This window comes from Chrysemys picta, chromosome 11, assembly GCF_011386835.1.
Source record: "Chrysemys picta bellii isolate R12L10 chromosome 11, ASM1138683v2, whole genome shotgun sequence".
Lineage (NCBI taxonomy): Eukaryota > Metazoa > Chordata > Testudines > Emydidae > Chrysemys > Chrysemys picta.
This window is the reverse complement of record NC_088801.1, coordinates 43,819,246-43,839,189: the sequence shown is the minus strand read 5'-3', so window position 1 is coordinate 43,839,189 and position 19,944 is coordinate 43,819,246. Positions and strand designations below refer to the sequence as shown.

General features: G+C 39.6%; 1 protein-coding gene across 9 annotated transcripts in view; it reads right to left on the bottom strand.

Moving 5' to 3' along the window:
* OSBPL6 (oxysterol binding protein like 6) overlaps positions 1-19,944 on the bottom strand; it is a 203,203-nt gene that overhangs the window by 112,937 nt on the left and 70,322 nt on the right. For all 9 annotated transcript variants that reach the window (XM_065560806.1, XM_065560808.1, XM_005300469.5 and 6 more), the window contains exon 2: positions 4,113-4,379. In XM_065560806.1, the coding sequence (XP_065416878.1) occupies positions 4,113-4,214 (102 nt within the window). In that variant the 5' untranslated portion in view covers positions 4,215-4,379. The remainder of the gene's footprint in view (positions 1-4,112; positions 4,380-19,944) is intronic.

Genomic DNA, 19,944 nt, shown 5'->3' with positions numbered 1-19,944 from the left:
ATCAGTACTAAATAGCAGCTGCCCTTAATTGTAAAAATAAAATATAAAAATAAAACAAATTAATAGAGTATTTTGACTACTATGTAAAAGAAAAGTAAGATGAATAAAAGTAATATATAAATATAACATTTTGAAAAATATTTCTGCAGTGAAAAATGTTTTGTTTCAAAAATAATTTTCTTGGGAAATTTCAACAAAATCTGTATGATTAGATGAAAAAACAAGTTTAATCAAAATAGCATATTTTGATGGAAAACTGTTTCGATATAAATTGTCTGACCAGTTCTATTCATAAGGCATACGCAGGAGAGGGACGAACTAAGGATGCACAGGCAATCTTAATTCTGTCATCTCCTAACTTTTCAGTGCTTGAATTTACAACCTTAATAATGTTCTTTTAACATAGTTTTTGTGTGTGTGATGTAATACACACACACACACACACACACACACACACACACACACGCCATGATTCTCAAAAAGTGACCAGTGATTTTTCATGCCTCAGCTTTTGGATGCCCACCTGAGATACTTCAAGGGGGCCTGTTTATCAAAAAATGTTGAGACCCACCTTCTGAAAATCAGGTCCTTCAAGGTGTCTCAGTTAGGCACCCAAAATCACAAGTTACTTCTGAAAATCTTGGCCCATATTATCTCTAAATGATACGATAGAACCCTGCTAACATCCATATATTGGGCTTGATCATGCAAACTATTACACAGAAGATTAACTTTATTCATGTGAGTACTCTTATTGACTTAAATGGAACTACTCACATGTGAAAGGTTATTTGCATATGTAAGTGTTTGCAGGATCAGATCCTTTATAACTTGCCAAAAAAAAAAAAAAACTGACCTCTTCCTGTCTTCTCAGCCAGGATTTAATACTGAAGTGTTAGAGTGAGAGACTATAGTACAAAGACATCTTTATTTTTGCAGCATGTGATCATACATTTAACAACACATTATGATTACCATACATTTAAAACTAACCCAAAACTGTCACAAATGGACAGCACATACTTTGTGATATTTGCTCTTACTTTTAAAAACTCTGATTTCTTACTTGCTGAGCATCAGATTATGACTAGCCTTTTCAGAGTTAATTGTGTGGTGGGGACAAGAGTCTCCCCTACTTGTGGGGCCGAGAAAAGTCCTTATGTTTACCACACTGCAGAGACTGCTCTCCTGGTGCATCCCTGGGAAGCTCTGGTGCCTCAAAGGGAGCAGAGTTGACAAGGGCTCATGGCTGTGGCCCACCCCGAGCCCAACACTGGCTCTCAGAATAGAGAGCTGCACCAAGGGAAGCACACTGAATCATCCTGAAGAGCTCCCCAAGGACTGCTAGGTAGGACTTCACAACAACCCTACCCTGGTGAGTGGCTAAATGTTACATTTTGACCCTAATTTGTAATGGGTTCCCTGGTCATTACTGTGAATTAGCAATGTTCAGCTACAACTGAACGATGGTAAGTCTCCTTGTTGATTAAAATTTGAACCCAGCTTCTCTTTTACTGCTGGCTGCAGTAGACTCTGTTCATCAATTATTTAGTTATGGAGTCTGCAAAGTGGCAATGTTAGAGCCTTCTTCTAACGACTACTTCGCTGAGATGATGTATGTTGCACAAATAAACCACCTACATTAAAATGCCTGCATACTTATGCAGCAGGAAATTTTCCACCCTCTCTGAAAGGATTTGTCATAGTTGTCTTCACACTCATTCAGTTTCCTGCACCATAATTTACTGCAAAACTGTTCCATAATTGCTAGTTTGACTTTGATAGGAATTATATGACAAGAGGATTTCAATCATTCACAGTCCAGAAATATCAAATGTTATCCTCACAGTGACAATGAAATCCATACTGACACTATATCCAATCATATTACACTCCATTTCCACACAGATTACCCCATTGAGGAAACTGCTATTTACCCAACTGCCGCCTCCAAAAATGACTTATGAAAAGTCTAAGAAGGCAGCAGCACAAAATTTTCAAGGCCCCTCATGGCAAGAAATATACTTTTTCTAATTTTTTTCTTTATTAATTCTCAAGAAAGATTAAAAAAAAACCACACAAGCAATGTACTAAGCTGGAAATATACATTAAAACTGCAATCATAATGGGGACAGTAGGACAAAAATGGGGTGATTTATTCTCTCTTCTGAGTTTTTGTAGAATAGGAACAACATTCCTGGTGCTTATTGTCTTGTGTACACTAACACCTTCAGTGGCTATCATATGGGCTAGCTCAGCATCACGTCAAAATTCATCACTCACAAGCCATTGGCGCTCCTATGGATTCCTCTCCCATAACATTATCATGCGTTTTAAATATGATGGCCAATATTTTCAAAAAGTAGTGCTTAAAACCAGGATGCTACGTCCATACTTAGGCACCTAAATGTGTGCCCGGCTTTTGAAGTGTTCAGTACAGTGGAGCCTCTGCGTGCTCAGCATTTTTAAACTTCATGCTATATATTTATGTGCTGTGACAGGGTCACACCAGATAGCTACAGGAGAGTGATGGAAGGCAGATATATTAGCCCCAGATTAAGTAGGTCTCTTTTCCCTGCGTAAGGTAACAGGGAAGGTTCCAGAACAATCAGGAACTTTCTGGAAATAATTAAGGCAGACAGGCTGATTAGAACACCTGCAGCCAATCAAGAAGCTGCTAGAATCAATTAAGGCAGGCTAATCAGGGCACCTGGGTTTAAAAAGGAGCTCACTTCAGCTTGTGGTGTGGGTGTAAGGAGCTGGGAGTGAAAGGAGGTGCTGCTGGAGGACTGAGCAGTATAAGCATTAACAGACACTAAGAAGAAGGTCCTGTGGTGAGGATAAAGAAGGTGTTGGGAGGAGGCCATGTGGAAGTAGCCCAGGGAATTGTAGCTGTTGTGCAGCTGTTCCAGGAGGCACTCTAGACAGCTGCAGTCCACAGGACCCTGGGCTGGAACCCGGAGCAGAGGGCGGGACCGGGTTCCCCCCCAAACCTCCCTTCTACCAGAGGGGAAGGTCTCTGGGCTGTTCCCCAACCCACATGGTGAATCTCTGAGGCAAGAAAATCCGCCAATAAGCGCAGGACCCACCAAGATAGAGAAGGAACTTTGTCACAGTGCTTAAATATGGAATTAGCAGCCTAACCTTAAGCACCCATTTAAAAAAAAAATTGGCTTATGTACTTTACCAGTTATCATGATGAAGGCAGCACCACCGCTAGCACCGGTGCAGAAGTAAGGGTAGCAGTACCACAACCTCCCCTACAATAACCTTGTGACTCCTCCCCACCCCCAACTCCTTTTTGGGTCAGGACCCCTACAATTACAATTAAATAGCTGAAATCGTGAAATTTATTATTTTTTAAATCCTCTGACCATGAAATTGACCAAAATGGACCATGAATTTGGTAGGGCCCTAAACATGAGTGGAGTGCTATGGAGTTTACCCAGGGTGAGGCTTTCCAACTGCACAGATCCTGGGGAGCATATTAGCAATGGAAGCCCAGCATAACTGGGATTGTACAATATAATGTGGAGCATTCTACCTGAATCCCTACTAAATCAGATACAATTTCTGTAATTTTGTGTTTCTACAAAAGGTTTATGATACAATACACCTTTTCAAATAGAACCTTGTTGCCTGCCCGGCAAGCCACGCCATACTGAACAGATGACACATATCTGTAGTTAGATCTGAAGTTAAATATTCACACACGGTACGCAAAACATTTAAGCATTCATAGGTTAACACCTCTAAGGAAAATGCCCCCCAGAACTAAAGGAGAAAGACTTAGGAAGAATTCTTCCTTAACCATGCCCACATAATTCTATCCCCCTTCCTACTACCCTGCATCTATGTCATAGGTCTAGAGTTTATTTCCCCCAAATAGCTTCCACATCCATCTCTTTTCCAAGTCACAGCAGAAAAAGGCAAAAGGAACTTACTGAAACATTGACATATCTTACCTCCATTGGAAATGCCCAATTCTATTATCGAAAGAGTTTTAACTACTGAGCATCAGATTTTGCTACCATGAGGAAGAATGAATTAATAAATCCACCAAACGTTACAAGTCAGAGATGAAAGTAAGTTGTCTAGGATCTTTTCCTTACCTGCTTACTGTCCCTCTGAGATGACAATGAAGAGGAGGCACTTTTATGTGATGGGGTGGATGTTTTGTGAGCAGGAGATACACCCTTCTCCTCTGAACTCATAGTTGCAGCTAATTTCTAGAGATGATCTTGTGCTGTTAAGACCATACCAATCTTTTCTCAAAGTCACATACAAAAAGAGAGGGGAAGGATTTTCCACATTATTCAATTTCACAGTTTATCTTCTGGAAAGGAGGAGATGAACTCAAAAAGGCATCCAAACTTGTCCTTAATTAAAACAAAAATGGGAGAGAAAAAGAGAGAATGAATCACTTTCACTCTGAAAAGTTTCATTACGTATCTGTAAGCAAACAAAAAGATTCACTCGTAGTCATTGTTCTATAATATGGTTTCATCAATACATTTAACGGATCTCACAAATATTTACCTATGCTTGCTTGACATTACCCAATCAGTACAAATGTTGCTTTTCACTCTGACAATAGCAAACAAGATTTTAACTTATCCCCAAATTTCCTTTCTTCTAGCAGGAAAGCCCACAGATGCATTACAATGCATTTTACCATAGCTTGAAGCACCTTGGATGCAGAACTAGACCTGTCAATCTAGACAGGCTGGAATGGCCACACCTGTGAAGACCCAGCCAGTTCAAAGTACTTCCAAAGTTGCTTCACAGAACTAATTCCTTCAAACTTTATTGCATAGGTTATTAGCAAGAACAGGATAGTCATACAAACACTCCTTACTGAAAAACAACTTCAAATTTAACCCCAACTACTAGCAAACATATATACATTGTGCCCATAAAGAAAATTAAGGAGAAAGCAACAATTTAAGCCTCATTCAGAACTATAAGCCTTGTGCCAGGTGGGTTGAATCTGCAGACTTTCCTACTAGAAGAAAGGAAAATGTTCAGGGACAATCAGATAAATGTTCTTATTCTTCTTCACAGGAAAAGTCAGCAGATCCATAAAAATGGGATATACAATGTGTGTTACCCCCGGGGAAAAGAAAAGATGAACGAGGAAACAGATGTGTCCTCTCCTCCCACCCCAATTTAATTTATTGGGGGAGCATAGTACGGATCCCTCCTTCCAATGGCAGGGACTGATGAGACCTGCACATTTAATTTGTCAAACTTAGAGGAGGTATAGAAACATGACCAGGAGACCATCCAACATGTCTCTTTATATGTTTCAAATAATCCTCCAAGCCAGGAAGCTGCCATGACTCTGAATAAATGAGCATAAACGTTTGAGGGGGGAAAGGGTGGACTATTTTTGAAGGCTTCTGAAAAGCACCAATTTAGCCACCTAATAATTGAAGCCTTGGCAGCCTTTTTGTTTGTTTGTTTTATTTTTTATGATAAAGTGTTAAATCAGCAAAGCTAGAGTTTTGGTTTTTTTAATGGTGTGCCACGTTCAGTGTTGATTATTAGAGCCCTGACGACATCAACAGTATGGCAGAGGTATGTGTGTTCAGAGGGTTTGTAGGTTGCTTGATTGGCTTTGTTTTGTTTTTAAAAATTATTTATTTATTTAAAGGGTATTTTGCCTGTGGGCAAAAAAGGATAGAAGAAAAAAAAATTATTGTAACTGGGTTTATTTTGGAAATAAAGCCTGTGTTAACTCTTAACATAACTTTGCCCTCATCAGAGATGCAGTACTGCTGTTTTCCAATAAGACCTTAACTCCTTTGGCAAAGAGATTGCAACCAGAATGACCACCTGTAAAAGACGGAAAATCTAAGGGTGCTTCTCACCACAGCATCAAAAAGGATGCTTAGTCAGGGAGATTAGTACAAGATTTAGATCCTAAGATGGAGGAATAGTGCTGAAAAGTTAAGGCATCTCCTAGAAATCTTACGTCTAGACGAGAGGAAAATCCTGCACCTGCTTGCTCTCTAGTGAGCTGGAAACATCTACCACTTGGATTTTAGAGTCTGAGGTTTTAGCCCCATGTTACTAAGACGTTGCCCTTGCCTCAGCGAGCTCTTTCCATGCTTGTGATTTCACACTATAGAGCGGGGCCCTTCAAGGTACCCTGTTTGTGAAATACTTTCTCAAGCTGATATAATTCTAACCCATGGCTTGCCACTAAAAGTCCTATTCATATTTGTTTAAAGTTAAAGCACACACATGGTGGGTGCCATTAAAAACAGTATTTAATGCTCCAGATACCTGTAGTGACCATAGTACCGTCTTATTTTAAGTATATGGGTACCATAAATACTTGGAGAGGTAAATACTGAGCTTTAAAAGACATCCAATATAAGGCCAAATTCACATTGGTATAAATGGACACAATTCTTCAGAATGCAACAGTGATGCACTTGTCCCTCTTACAATATAGATGAATAGGGGAAAGTAGATATTCCACACTGACAAACAAATGGAGTACCTCCTTCATTTAAAAAAAAACAACATATACTACTTTTGTGTATCAGCCTGTAGTACAGCTTCTTCTACAAGAAACAAATATATCTGTATGATAGTCCTAGCTTTTTTCAGTCCAGATGCTGAAAAACTAACAAAGTTACACTCAAGGGTTGTCCCCACTTTCACATTAGTATGCCAAGGACTGCTGGTCCATTTTAACTATGTTTTCATACTGTACAAATATGATATATAAGTATGTGCTGCAGAGATTTATATCAATATTGGTTTTTCAAGATCCATACAATTTAATACAAATCAAAAATCAATTTTAATGTTTAAAAATGCTGCACTTCAGAAAGCTCTGACATGGCAGAAAGCAAAGATGATAATCCCAGTTCACTGAACTGTACAATTGGTTCAGTCATGTAATAGCTAAAAGAACAAGTTTTTAGCCATTTATGCTGAACGATAAAGATCTTTTAAATATTTTTTTTAAGCAGTGTAGCTTTTGGGTAAATGAAAATCAAATGGGTTTTAACATGACTGGTCTCCATTGAGTTCACTTATGCAGAAAAAATTATATTTAGCATTGGCAGAGGAAGACAGTGATCTGACACTTAAGCGTTTAAAGGTGTTCAGGAAGAGTACGCACTGTTGTTAAAGCCAAACACAGTGCTAGCAAGTAGCATGCAAGAACAACAGCTTTACCAATGGTCTCTTGTCCTGAGCTATTGTGAAGTGCCTTCTAGTCAAGTCTAAAGCTTTAAATAAATAAATAAATGTTGACACTTGAGCCAGACTCAGTGGCGCTTTTTTGATGTGCACAAATTCCCTCAAGAAGCAGAGCTGAGACAACCAAACTCATTAAACTTGTTAAATAACTGACTGCAAACTCAATCCAGGCAGTTTTATTGCTTACATATTGCTTACCTAGCTGTATATATTCACAAAATTACACCAAGCTTCTTACCATGAATGTAAACATTGGTTCACACACAATATAGCTTATAAACAGAACTATACAATGTAGTAAATTTTATAACATACATGTGCATGAGCATCTGCTCAATGGTGACACTTCAGTAAATATTACAAGTGTTAACAAAATTAAATATTTATAGCACCAATACTACTAACATTTTAAAAAAGAATTAATGAAACAATTAGAGAAACATGACTGAAAAATAGGCAGATATAAGCACAATAGGAGAAATTATGAACACAAGTATGATCCACAGGCCCTTTTATTTTTCCCCAGGAATATTCCACTACCACTCTTTCCGAGGCCCTGCCCCCACACCACCCCTTCCCCAAGGCCCCACCCTCCGCCTCTTTCTGCCCCCACCCTGTCCCCCAAAGACCCTGCCCATCCACAGCTCACTGCTTTCCACCCTCCCCTAAGCACTTTCTCCAGTCACCAAACAGCTGATTGGCAGTACCACCATAGGTGCCGACTCCGTGGGTGCTCTGGGGCTGGAGCACCCAAGGGGAAAAATTAGTGGGTGCTCTGCAGCCAAGCTCCCCTCACCCCCAGCCCCACCTCCTCCTCACCCCCTGAGCACGCTGCATCCTCGCTCCTCTGCCTACCTCCCAGCACTTCCCAATGCCAAACAGCTGTTTGGAGGTGCTTAGGACTTTCCAGGAAGGAGGGAATAATGGAGGGGGAGGAGCGGGGACACGGTGTGCTCAGGGGAGGAGAGGCAGGGACTTGGGGGGGGCGGGGCGAGGTTGGTGCAGGGGCGGGGCCAGGAAGGGGGCGAGCACCCACCAGGAACAGTGGAAGTCGGCGCCTATGAGCACCACCAAATAGCTGATCAGCGGTGCCGCCAAACAGCTGTGGCTGGTGGGTGCTAAACACCCACTATTTTTTTCCTTAGGTGCTTGAGCCCCAGAGCACCCATGGAGTCAGTGCCTACACTATGATCAACAGCTGTATTTTAGAAAGTAAAGAAAAATCTCAGAAATGGCGTACCAGCTTTGAGCTTTCCTGTGTTACAATAAGCTCAGATCCATTAGGACTTATTTCCCAAATTCTGCCTGAACTTTGAAGCAACATCGTATCCCCCCAATAGCGTATTAAAAGAGTTAAAATAAAAAACAATTCTCCAAATGTAATGAGATCTTAGTCTCTCCAGAGCTAAAATTGAAGCTCGCTTTCTATTAATAAATTAACCTAATTTTTGATCGTCCCATTAAATTCACCAAAATTAAACCAGTCCTCTTGAAATGTCACAGATGGACCTGCTCCCTTTCCATCAGTCACTCTGCGTTTTGCCATTGACTTTGAATCAATGCCACACGCCTGGGTAGAATATTTCTAGCCAACACAAGGCAAAAGAAAAATTAGGCAACACATTCAGGAAACTTGAAAGTTCAAAAAGTGAAGTTCACTTTATGAATATTTTTTCCAGCTTTATTTGACTTGTGATAACTGCAAGTTGGTTTTAATCCTTTTTCTTGGCAACAACTAGTGTGCATGACGAGCTATGGGAGGCTTTACGTCCAATTCTGCCCTATACATAGGACTAGCAATCAGCTCCTCTGATTCCTAGTCCTGTGCCTAATCCAAAAAAACATATTGCCCCCAACCCAAGCACATCACTTAGGTCAATTTTTTCAAATGTGGGTGCACAAAGTTAGACATCCAAGTCCATACAAAGACACCTTAATAAATGGTCTGGTTGTTAGTTGCCAGGGATACTCAGCAACCACAGCTCCTTTTGATGTATATAATTTCCTCTTATTTTGTATGTAAATATATTATAGTCTACTACACACTTTTTAGTGGAGAGAAGCATTTCCTCATATACTCTCTCCTTATTTTGTTTTATTGTTTAATCTTGCCCACTGAGTTCACTCAAGTAAATTTTACTTATAGGTAGAGACATGCAAATACAATATTTACTGTACACACATTATAATGGGAAGTGAGTTATAATTTTTTTTAATGGATTGGGCTAATGAACTGAGTGCCCATTTTTAAATATTTATTGAGGACTTCCTAATCTCTTCCGCAGATATAAACAAAAAAAATTTCATGATCAAGACAAAATCATTAGACCTTAAAGTTCATTCTTCTTCCGTTCACTTTCCTTATAGCTGTCATCTACATTTTGACTGTGCCCAATTTTCCTGTCTCACTGATTTTATGCAGTAAATCTCACCCATTTACAATTCTTTCTGGGTAAACATCTCTTCACATTTAGTTTCAATTTGGTATTCCTTGCCATTGCTATTTAATTCAAATTATATTTCATATAAAAGGTATGAAATACACTATGTTAAACTGAATTCAGTAACTTTGAGTTGGCCTTTTCCTCTAATATTTGGAATTTTCCCATATGTATTCATATCCCCTTCCTAATTTAGCTTTAATATTGCGAATATATCAGAGTTAGCCACTAGTTACAGCAGAGGGAGAAGCTCTCATTGCACCAGTCCAGGCGAGTGAGAGCTGTGTGGAAGTGATGTTTACCTTGGATTTAGCTACAATCTGCTCACTAAGCTATAGTTTTCCACTTTTTAGTGTATACTTTTCTCAGTGCTTAAAATCAAATATTAACTGGGATTTAGACACTGATAAAACTAAATCACTTCCTACTTCCATCATTCCATTTCTCAAAGGATTTCAGTTGTGTTTTGGGAAATGAAGGAAATATAATCACAAATACTCCTTCCTCAATTTCTCATGTGAGAATTCTAAAGTCTCTGCCCCTTTTTGGTTCTGCAGTACCAGTTCTGCTTTGTTAACCTATTAGTCCTCCCTTCTGCTGTCTACTAACTGAAAGAACATTAATTAAAGCAGATGAGTCATAGTGAACGGTCAATCTCAGGCTGAGCTCTGAGGCAATTGGCTTATCTTCTGTGTCAATATTGTATTAAATAGTCTGAAAGATCTGTAAGCACTTACTAATTTATCTCCAACTGTTATCTGGATTGGAAGAATGCACAGAAATCAACATTTTTGAAATAATTTCTTAGGAAACTTGTAGACAGAACAATTATGAAGAAGTATAAAATAAAGATATTGATTTGCCATAAATAAATTCTCTATCCCATAAACTGACCGGCCAGGGATTATTTCAATTTATTTTGATCAATTTTTATTAAAAAAAATACATGAAATTCATATGCAACTATTAGATACATTCTAAAACTTGATGTGAGGTATTTGTATGTTAAAAGCTACAAGGTGCAAGGAAACAAGTGAAAGGAAATAAACGATTGCTCTGAAGAGATTCAACAAAACAGAGATTCAAGACAGGTCAACTATTTTTATAGGGGGAAAAAAGGCTTGAACAGTGTATTCGGATAATGTTTAGATTAACAGGAGGATGTTTATACTAATGGCAGCAGATAAATGAGGGAGCCAATATTAGACAATACACAAATGAGCAAAATTTGGAAAAGATAAGAGACAGGTTGGATATATAAACTGCAAGAAACAAATGGAGGACAAGATAGATATGAGGGACAAGAGTAGGAGCAGTGTGGAGAAGCAGGGAAAGATTTTAAGAAGAAGCCACATGCTCATCCCAGGAGAAATAAAAGAAAGCAGCCTGTATCACCTCAAGGGAAAGTAGAGAACTCCTATGTGACTTTCCCACTGATTAGAAAGAGGGAAAGATGACACTCTAGGGCAGGGGAACAGACCAGCTCTCCTCTCTCTCAGCACACTGGACGGGTCTCCCACCTTAAAGCCACAATCGTAAGTAGAAACAGCCATGGGAAATGAGGGTTCCAAGAGAAGAATCTAACGATCACAGACCTCAATGGATGGGATGGACTCCACAGAGCCAGAGAAGCAGTCAAAATGCAACCATTTGATGCCCTGAACTAGGATATTCTTTTAAAAGAACCTGTTATTCCCTATGATCCAAATAAGAACATTTGGCAGTCCCCAGACCTCTGCTTATTTGGCGCATTATCCCTGAATTCTTTTTGTTAACTGTTTGAAGCTATGCACTTCTCAGCAATTTCTCTGCTATAAATAGAAATGGGGGGCGGCTCCTTAAGACAGAGTCTCACACTCTAGAGTGGACAGCCATGAGCAACCTCATAGATATTGCTTAGGAAAAGCCATATCCACCCTCAGAAATGGAGAGTATTCCAAGGGCCTGGAGCCTGGCTAAGCTGGTGAAGCTCTGACCAACATGTGCTCCCCTAGGAGCAGCAGGATCAAGATTTCTCATGTGCCAAAACAATTATTAGTAATAGTGATGAGAAGGTACCAACACATGTCTGACCTGCCCAGAACCCAGTGTTATATGAGGTACAGGGTTACCATCTGCAACAGAAAAAGGGCAGGGTTTGAAAGTTTTATTTGGATAGCTCCAAATAAAATCCAATCTCAAATGGTATGTTCCTCTGATAAAATTTGTGCTCCTCCGCACTGGCTATTTGCTTCTTATGACTGATTCTTTTCCCACACAATTGCCCAGAAGAATCTATATGCAGCTCAGGAATAATTTGGCTATACAATTTACAGTGTGGGATTGGGTCTCTAGACAAAACTGAACTAAAAAAATGGAGGTCTGTCTCTAAAACTTGAATTATTTCAACCTCAGCATTTCTACAGATTGGTCTACCAATAGGGGTAGTTTTGTATTTGGAGAGGGACAATGGATAGGAAAGGTTGTACGTTTTGTGGATGTACAGAACAAAAGCCAATCTGTACACCACAATTCAGGGGGGCCAATCCTTCTTCTGTAAAGCATACTGCATATTTTATTGAAAGTTTCTCCCCACATTGGTGATCTTTTCCAATGCAGTAAAATCATAATCCTGATTTTGTTGCAGCCCATAACAATGGATTATAGATGTTGCAAATACAAAAATACAATAAAAAATACATCTCTATAATGTGGCAAAATACCAGTGATTTAATAACTTGCTTACAGGAAATGAGCGATTTGTCTTTGTTATAAAACAGGGAATCAATCACTTCATAGCCACTAACTCAGGATCAACAACATCAGCATTTAAGGTTCACCTCTGGGTGATGATCTCTGGAATAGATCCTGTTTCTACAACAACATGAGAATCCAAGATGGTGCCTTAGCTGTCAAAGGCCTGGTCTACACTAACCCCCCAATTCAAACTAAGGTACGCAACTTCAGCTACGTGAATAACGTAGCTGAAGTTCGCAGTACCTTAGTTCGAACTTACCTCGGTCCAGACGCGGCAGGCAGGCTCCCCCGTCGACTTCGCGGTACTCCTCTCGCCGAGCTGGAGTACCGCAGTCGACGGCGAGCACTTCCGGGTTCGATTTATCTCGTCCAGACAAGACGCGATAAGTCGAACCCAGAAGTTTGATTTGCTTGCCGCCGAACTACCGGGTAGTGTAGACCTACCCTAAGAACCCCTATAGAACTTAAAGAAGCTTTTAAATTATGCAAACCAGAAAAGAAGAAAAAGCAATACGTTAACATATTTTAAAGATGTAAATTAACACTAGTATTGGTCATTCATCTGAATCTGAAAGAAGAAACAGGCAGAATTACAACTACGATGGAGTTCTTCATTACTATTGATCTTCTGATTGTAAATGTTTATTAAAAGATCTCAGAAGTGCAAATGAGTTCCTCCTAAAATAACAGAGATCAATACTGGCTGGCATCTCTGAAGAAGAGAAGCCCATGGATTAGCTTTCAGCACTAATGGACAAATAGGTGATCAGTGTGTAACATAACAACAAATCCCATATCCTAACCCCATTCTTGTTTGAATTTAAAATTAGCTAAGTTTCTTCTCCAGCTTTCATTAAACACTAAACATGGGACATGGGATACATATTGCTAATAGTACTTAATTTACAGAACTTTTTGAAAAAGAAATAAAGGCTATGCTCTCCCTTAAGTACATTCTATGCTTTCTTGCTCAATATGTATTTAAGGGGGCCATGTTTGCTTTTTACATTCATAAACTGCATTTAGTTATTTTCATAAATAACAGAAACAGAGAAAACTCCTCCCCTGTTTTTTTTCAGGTCTAGCTATGGAGTATCTTATATCTGAAACAAACACAACGTATACTTTAAAAGGTGAACAGAGCTATACACAGGTGGTCTGACATTCCCATGCACCAAAATCAAATAGCTGGAATCTGCAACTAGCAGTTTTGTTTTATATTTGAGGACACTGGAACACATTAAATGGACACTCCTATTAGCTTAATTGTCTTTATTGGTTTGTTTAAGGTACCAGAAGCTGATTTTTTTCTCTGGATGGATTTCCTTAATACATCATTGTCCAATTTTGGACCATTTAACCTCGTGCCTCTGAGACTAGATGCTAAAGCACAGCCACTCCTCCTCACCGACCCTTTCTCGAGCCATTCTGAACCCAGCATCTAAGTACCTGCTTGATCCTGCAGCCCAATCCAGACAGGTCTTCTTATACATGCAAAGTCATGGCTCTGACACCTATTAATGACTGGTCTTTCATTAAACTGCAAGAAGTGAAGATCTGGGTCACCAAATAGTTGGTATGCCCGAGAGTCTTTGCTTGTCAAAGCCAACAAAACAGAGTACTTGGTTTCCACTTCTGACTGATCTTTCATCCTTCTACCATCTCCTTCCTTGTTTCATCATCACATCGATTGAAGATGTGGTCAAAGAAGACCAATATTGGGGACTAAATATCTTGATACTCTTCTTTTAGGAATTTGGTTTACTCTAAAATGTATTACTTAAATCCTATGGAGCAAATTATACAGTCCTTATTCAGGTGAAATGCCCAGGGAACTAAGTCATGTGTAAGGACTATAGGATTTGGCTTTGTAGGCCTTTGTTGTCCCCCACAACAGAGTGCTTTTCCCTAGAATGGGCCATCCCCCAACGCCAGGAGATTATTGTTACCAAAGTGTCACATCTAGAAGAGTTCCTGCTTCTGATGAAATGAGAAGTAGACATCCCACATTACCTATACATCCACTGAGCTGGATATTTAACGTACTCTTACATCTTGTTACAACCAATGCATTAACATTATAAAACTACAGTTGGAATAAAGAAAAAAAAAATCCCCAGGACCTTCCACATAACTTTTATTATTACAGGATTACAGTCAACATTTTTACTCCAGGTTTAAATGATATAGTCCTTCCATTACAAAAATGTAATTTAATAGCAGGCTCTGTATCAGCAACAATGAAGGTCCTATGCAGGATCCTGAAGAAGTACTAATTATTTGTAGCATATTTACAATATAGAATAACCTCACTTATTCTCTCTTTAATAATCCATAAATTCAATAATTTGCATCAAAAACCCCTCATTTTCCCATACCACATAGTAAAGATTTAACTGTACAGTGCTATTATATTGTAATATATGCTGTATTATATTGCAAAAATTTATTGTAGGGCTCTATAATCTGAGGTCCAGGTCTTGCTATTTTAAGTCCTGGACTGGTGCCAAAATGGTTCAAGGGACCAGCAACCCATTTAACATCATATCCCTCATGAACTCTGCAGGCAAGAAATAATGTGCCATTGGAAAACTTGGAAATCGTTTTTAGCACTGAGGGCTTGTGAGATGCAAGATATTAAAAATCTCATCTGATTACCATCGTCTCTTTCAGCTACTTTAAAAACTGGATTTCCAAGATTTGAACAGTATAAAACATTTACCTCTAACTACAGGTGTTAATAATTATGCTGGAATTGAAGAGTGTATGCTGTGGGGATGGAAGAAAATAGCTGGAATACACTGACTTTCGGGTGAACACACTTTCACAAGACTTCAAATTCAGTTACTGTGTGCACTATGTAGCTATTTTCATAAAACACTACTGATCCCACATTCAGGAAGTGCTACAACCATCCAGTTAGGTGAAGAAAAATTGGTCATAGGGAAAAATGGATGAAATCGGTTATTTTCTCCACTTACTTGGGCCACTGAAGTTCTTGCTGAACATGGAAAAAGGAACTGCTTATAACGTCAGCAATAGCTGAGAGGTCACTTAAACAGCCTCTCAATTTTTCCTGGGAAAGGGAACTTTCAGCAAAGTTAGAAATAGTAACATTAGGTTTTGTAAAACTACTGAAGTTTTGCATGGTTGATATTTAATAACACAGCAAAAGAACTTTAACAACTGCTAAATTAGATAGCAGTCATGCTTTAAGGTCCTATATTTCACAACCAGACAGAGCTAGGAAATGCTTTCAGAATCAGCTAACTTGTCTTATTACTGGTCTTAGATCAGTAAGAAAAATATTTTTGATCCTTGCCTAATGTACCATAGTACATTGTCTGGTCATTCTATTAAAGATTATCAAAATAATTACAGTTAGCTTATGTTTCTCCAAATAAATTGACAGTATTGTTTGTTAAGGCAGTTGATTTTTTAAGTGTGCTTGTTTCCTTACGCTCGAACACATAAAATTCAATTCTCCACAAAGGATATCATAATCGTCAGTGGGAAGTAGTGAGGTTTACTCTGCTTAGATTATCAGCTTCAACCAGATTTCATTAAGTTGGTGCTCACTCACAGTTCCCATATACTCCCAAAACACTTTACACTCAGTATGATTTCTATAACAGTGCATGCCACTTCAGTTTTCAGTCTTGGTTCAGATGTATTCCAAAATGGTATAAAAGAAATTAATTCTGCTTTAAAATACATAGCTAAGACTGATGTCATCAATCATGACCTCAAATGGATGGAGGAGGTCAAACAACAGATAATCAGATTCTGACGAGAGGTCAGTACAACAACATCTGTCTTTCCTATTTTCTGCTTGCCTACATGATTAAGGATAATTTTCTGCCCTTCCAGAATCCCTGAAGCATATATGGTAATTAGTGGAGTTCCACTGCATTCAAACCTCCAGTTTAACTGATCTTTTGGAAATGAGCGAGCCTTCAGCTCATTTTTATTCTCTAAGGATTGACTCAATAGCTGAAGGGACCCTAGGATTTATTTGTTGTTTCTCCTCACTCAGGCTGCTGCAATTACAGGATACTATTGAGTCACAGGTTTCAGCTGTGTGGAAATATGTGCCATATTGTAGTAGCATCTTATGTACACGCTCTGCTTGGAGGTAGCGTAGCACGCAATGACCAAAGAGAGGTAACCACACAGGTGAGAGCATGTTTTTAAAGCTTTTAACTAAAGCCCATCAGTTCTTCATGAAAATTTAACAGGAAAAATTTCCACTGCTTCCAGTTAAGTGTAAAATCTAGAGATGGTTGAAAAATATATTCACATTTTTTGTGACAAAAACTGGCTTTTTGACAAAATGGAAATTTTCTCATTAAAATTTCTGGTTCCATTATAATTTCTCAAGTTTTAATCAAAAAATGAAGTATTTTGGTTTATAACAACAAACAAAAACTAAAACCGCCAAACCAAAGCCCAAAACATAAAACATTCTGTACAATAATGAATTTGAAGTTTTCATTTACTTTGAAAATTTTCATGGAAAATGAAACATTTTTCAACCAGCTCTGGTAAAGCCTCTTCCCATGTGAATATTCTCATGAGTTGACATGGGTTAAGACAACTCAAGATGAGGATGAGTTAGACCCCTACAGACTGTGAAAAATGCACCTCTCAAGTGAAGTAGACCAGTGCTTCTCAAAGCCGGTCCACCACTTGTTTAGGGTAAGCACCCTGGCGGGCCGGCCCAGTTTGTTTACCTGCCGCATCCGCAGGTTCGGCTGATCGCGGCTCCCACTGGCTGCGGTTCACCGCTCCAGGCCAATGGGGGCTGTGGGAAGGACGGCCAGAACATCCCTCAGCCCGCGCCACTTCCCACAGCCCCCATTGGCCTGGAGCGGCGAACCGCAGCCAGTGGGAGCCACGATCGGCCAAACCTGCAGACGCAGCAGGTAAACAAACCAGCCCAGACCACCACGGGCTTTCCCTGAACAAGCGGCGGACTGGCTTTGAGAAGCACTGAAGTAGACTACTTGTCCACAATGGAGACCATACCTTCTCTTTAAGCAAGGGCTCCAGAAAAGGTTCAGAAAAATTATAATAATTTATTTGGAGAACGTGAAGGAAACGTAAGCGTATGTCTCTCCGTGAGCCAAGTCATACTGGATTTTATTACTAATCCTTTTATTCACCTCTTCCCCCAATTTTGTGGTTTTGGCAAATTTCATCACTAGACTGAACATTTTCTTGTTCCTAATTAATAAAATTGTCTGTAGTAGATATTGAAGTATGAAACTAGAATGATACCAAATCAATGTGGCACACATTAAATGGACTAAAAACTGGCTGATAGGTCTCAATATGTAATTGTAAATGGGAAATCATTGTTAAGTGGATATTTTTCTCATGGGGTCCTTCAGAGATCAACTGATGGCTCAAAGCTATTCAATATTCTTTATCAAAGACCTGAAAGAAAACATAAAATCATTACCAATAAAGTCTACAGATCACCCACAGTTTGGGGGAGCGGTAAATAACGAAGAGTATAGGTCATTCACAGAGAATGATCTGGATCACTTGGTAAGCTAGACACAAGCAAACAACAATGGCTGGCAGTTGATGCGAGACAAATTCAGACTAGAAATATCATGCATATTTTTAACAGTGAGAAATAAATTTACCAAGGGGTCTGATGGGTTCTCCATCACTGGAAATTTTTAAATCCAGATGGGATGTTTTTTAAAAGATATACTCTAGTTCAGTGGTTCTCAAACTTTTTTTTTTTTTTCATGGACCACTTGAAAATTGTTGAGGGTCTCAGCAGACTACTTAATGATCTTTCCAAATATTGTTTGTACCATTAGCTAACTTTTTTATAAATATGTCTACTAGGAATTAAGATGGATACAGAACTGGGTAAATTCCTTAAATCAATAATTGTTTCCTGATGGAACAAATCAAAAACAAAGACTTGTTTTCTGGACAAATGGCTACCTCTACTGACTTTCTTCAAAAAGGAAAATGTGGACTATTTCTTAACATGTTGTTTGTCAGATTACATAACACTAAATCTAACATAAATTGTGAAATAGGTATTGGTTTTCCTTGTATCTTCAGATATTAATTTATTAATGTTTATTTGTATTGACAATAAAACACTGTAAAAAAATAAAACCCCAAACCAAACTTCCCATTGGAACCAGCTGGTTATCTACTAGACCTATTCATAAATTCAGCAGAAGTTACAGCTCCTAATGTAGTGTGTTCCCATCTGCTAATGAGTGCTAATCATGTTGTTATACTAAAATGAAAATGCCCGCAGGTATATTCTCTATGATAATGGTCTTATCATCTCTAGGATATTCTTGTTGTGGAAAACTTATATTGTTCAAAGGACTATTTTACAGATTATGATGCTGTGTGGCATCTCTTCTTTGAGCGTACGAAGGAAAAAAAAACACTTAAATGTGTTTTAAGTATAGTCTAATGTCCAGTACCTATAATATATATATAGAAAGTTATTTAATAAAAATGTATTTCCACTGTTGTAGTTGTTTATTTTATATGTTCATATATAGTCAAACAGGTTGTGGAACAAGGGACTATAAGGGGGTTGGCGCCTGCCTTTCGCTAGCGCCCCCTTTCTCTAGTTGGGTGCAAACACAGTTCTTTTTCACAGGGCGGCACCCACCTCTCATGAATGCCCTCCCCACACGGTTGGGTGAGAGCCTGCTTTTGTTTTTTGGCCTTACAACGGGCAACACACACCTTTCGGGAGTGCCTGCCGGCTGATGGTTTTCTCAGCAGATCTTCAGCGACAGCCCTCTGGCTGAGCCACATACACTGCCCTCCCCCCCCCTTCCAAGGTATACAGTCCCAAGTTCTTTCTTGGCCCTGGTATGGATCTGTAGCTCTTAGGCTTCTTCCCAGAGTCACTGCCTTCAACGCCCAGCCGGGGCCCATCTAGGTATCATCAACTAGTGTCCTTTCAGCAGCTCTCCATGGGCTGTCTGCAACAAGACCAGCAAGGCACATCTCAGTATCATCATCTGGTCTGGCCAGGTTCTGCGCTCAGTCCCCCGGTCTCAGCCTGCTCACACTGACCTTTTTATGGTCCTGCTGCTATTCTATCCAGCCAGCCAGGCACCTCTTCTTCGGCAGCCTTCCCTGGGCTTGGTTCTGTCTGGTGAGCGCTCTGCAGTGAGCTGTCTGTGGTCCTGATGTTCATCTAGCCAGCCAGGCACAAGTCCTTCCTTGTCAGGCTCCACACAGCAACTGGCTTATATAGAGCCCTTCTGGCTCCGGATTGGCTGTTCCATCAGCCCCCCTGATTGGTTGTTCCTCTGCAACCACTCTAGGCTGCCTGGAGGACTTCTCTGTGCTTTATTCTGGGGCAGAGTGACGCAGGGCTGCGAGGACTCCAGCAGGGGGCCTCCGGAGTCAGTCCACCCTGCCACAGGGCCCTATATACAGTTCTGGCTCTGAAAACAACTTGTCTGGCTTAGATTTGGAGGAGAAAGAAGCTAGAGAGGTCTAGGCTTCAATCAACCTACAGTCAGCATACGAGTCCTAT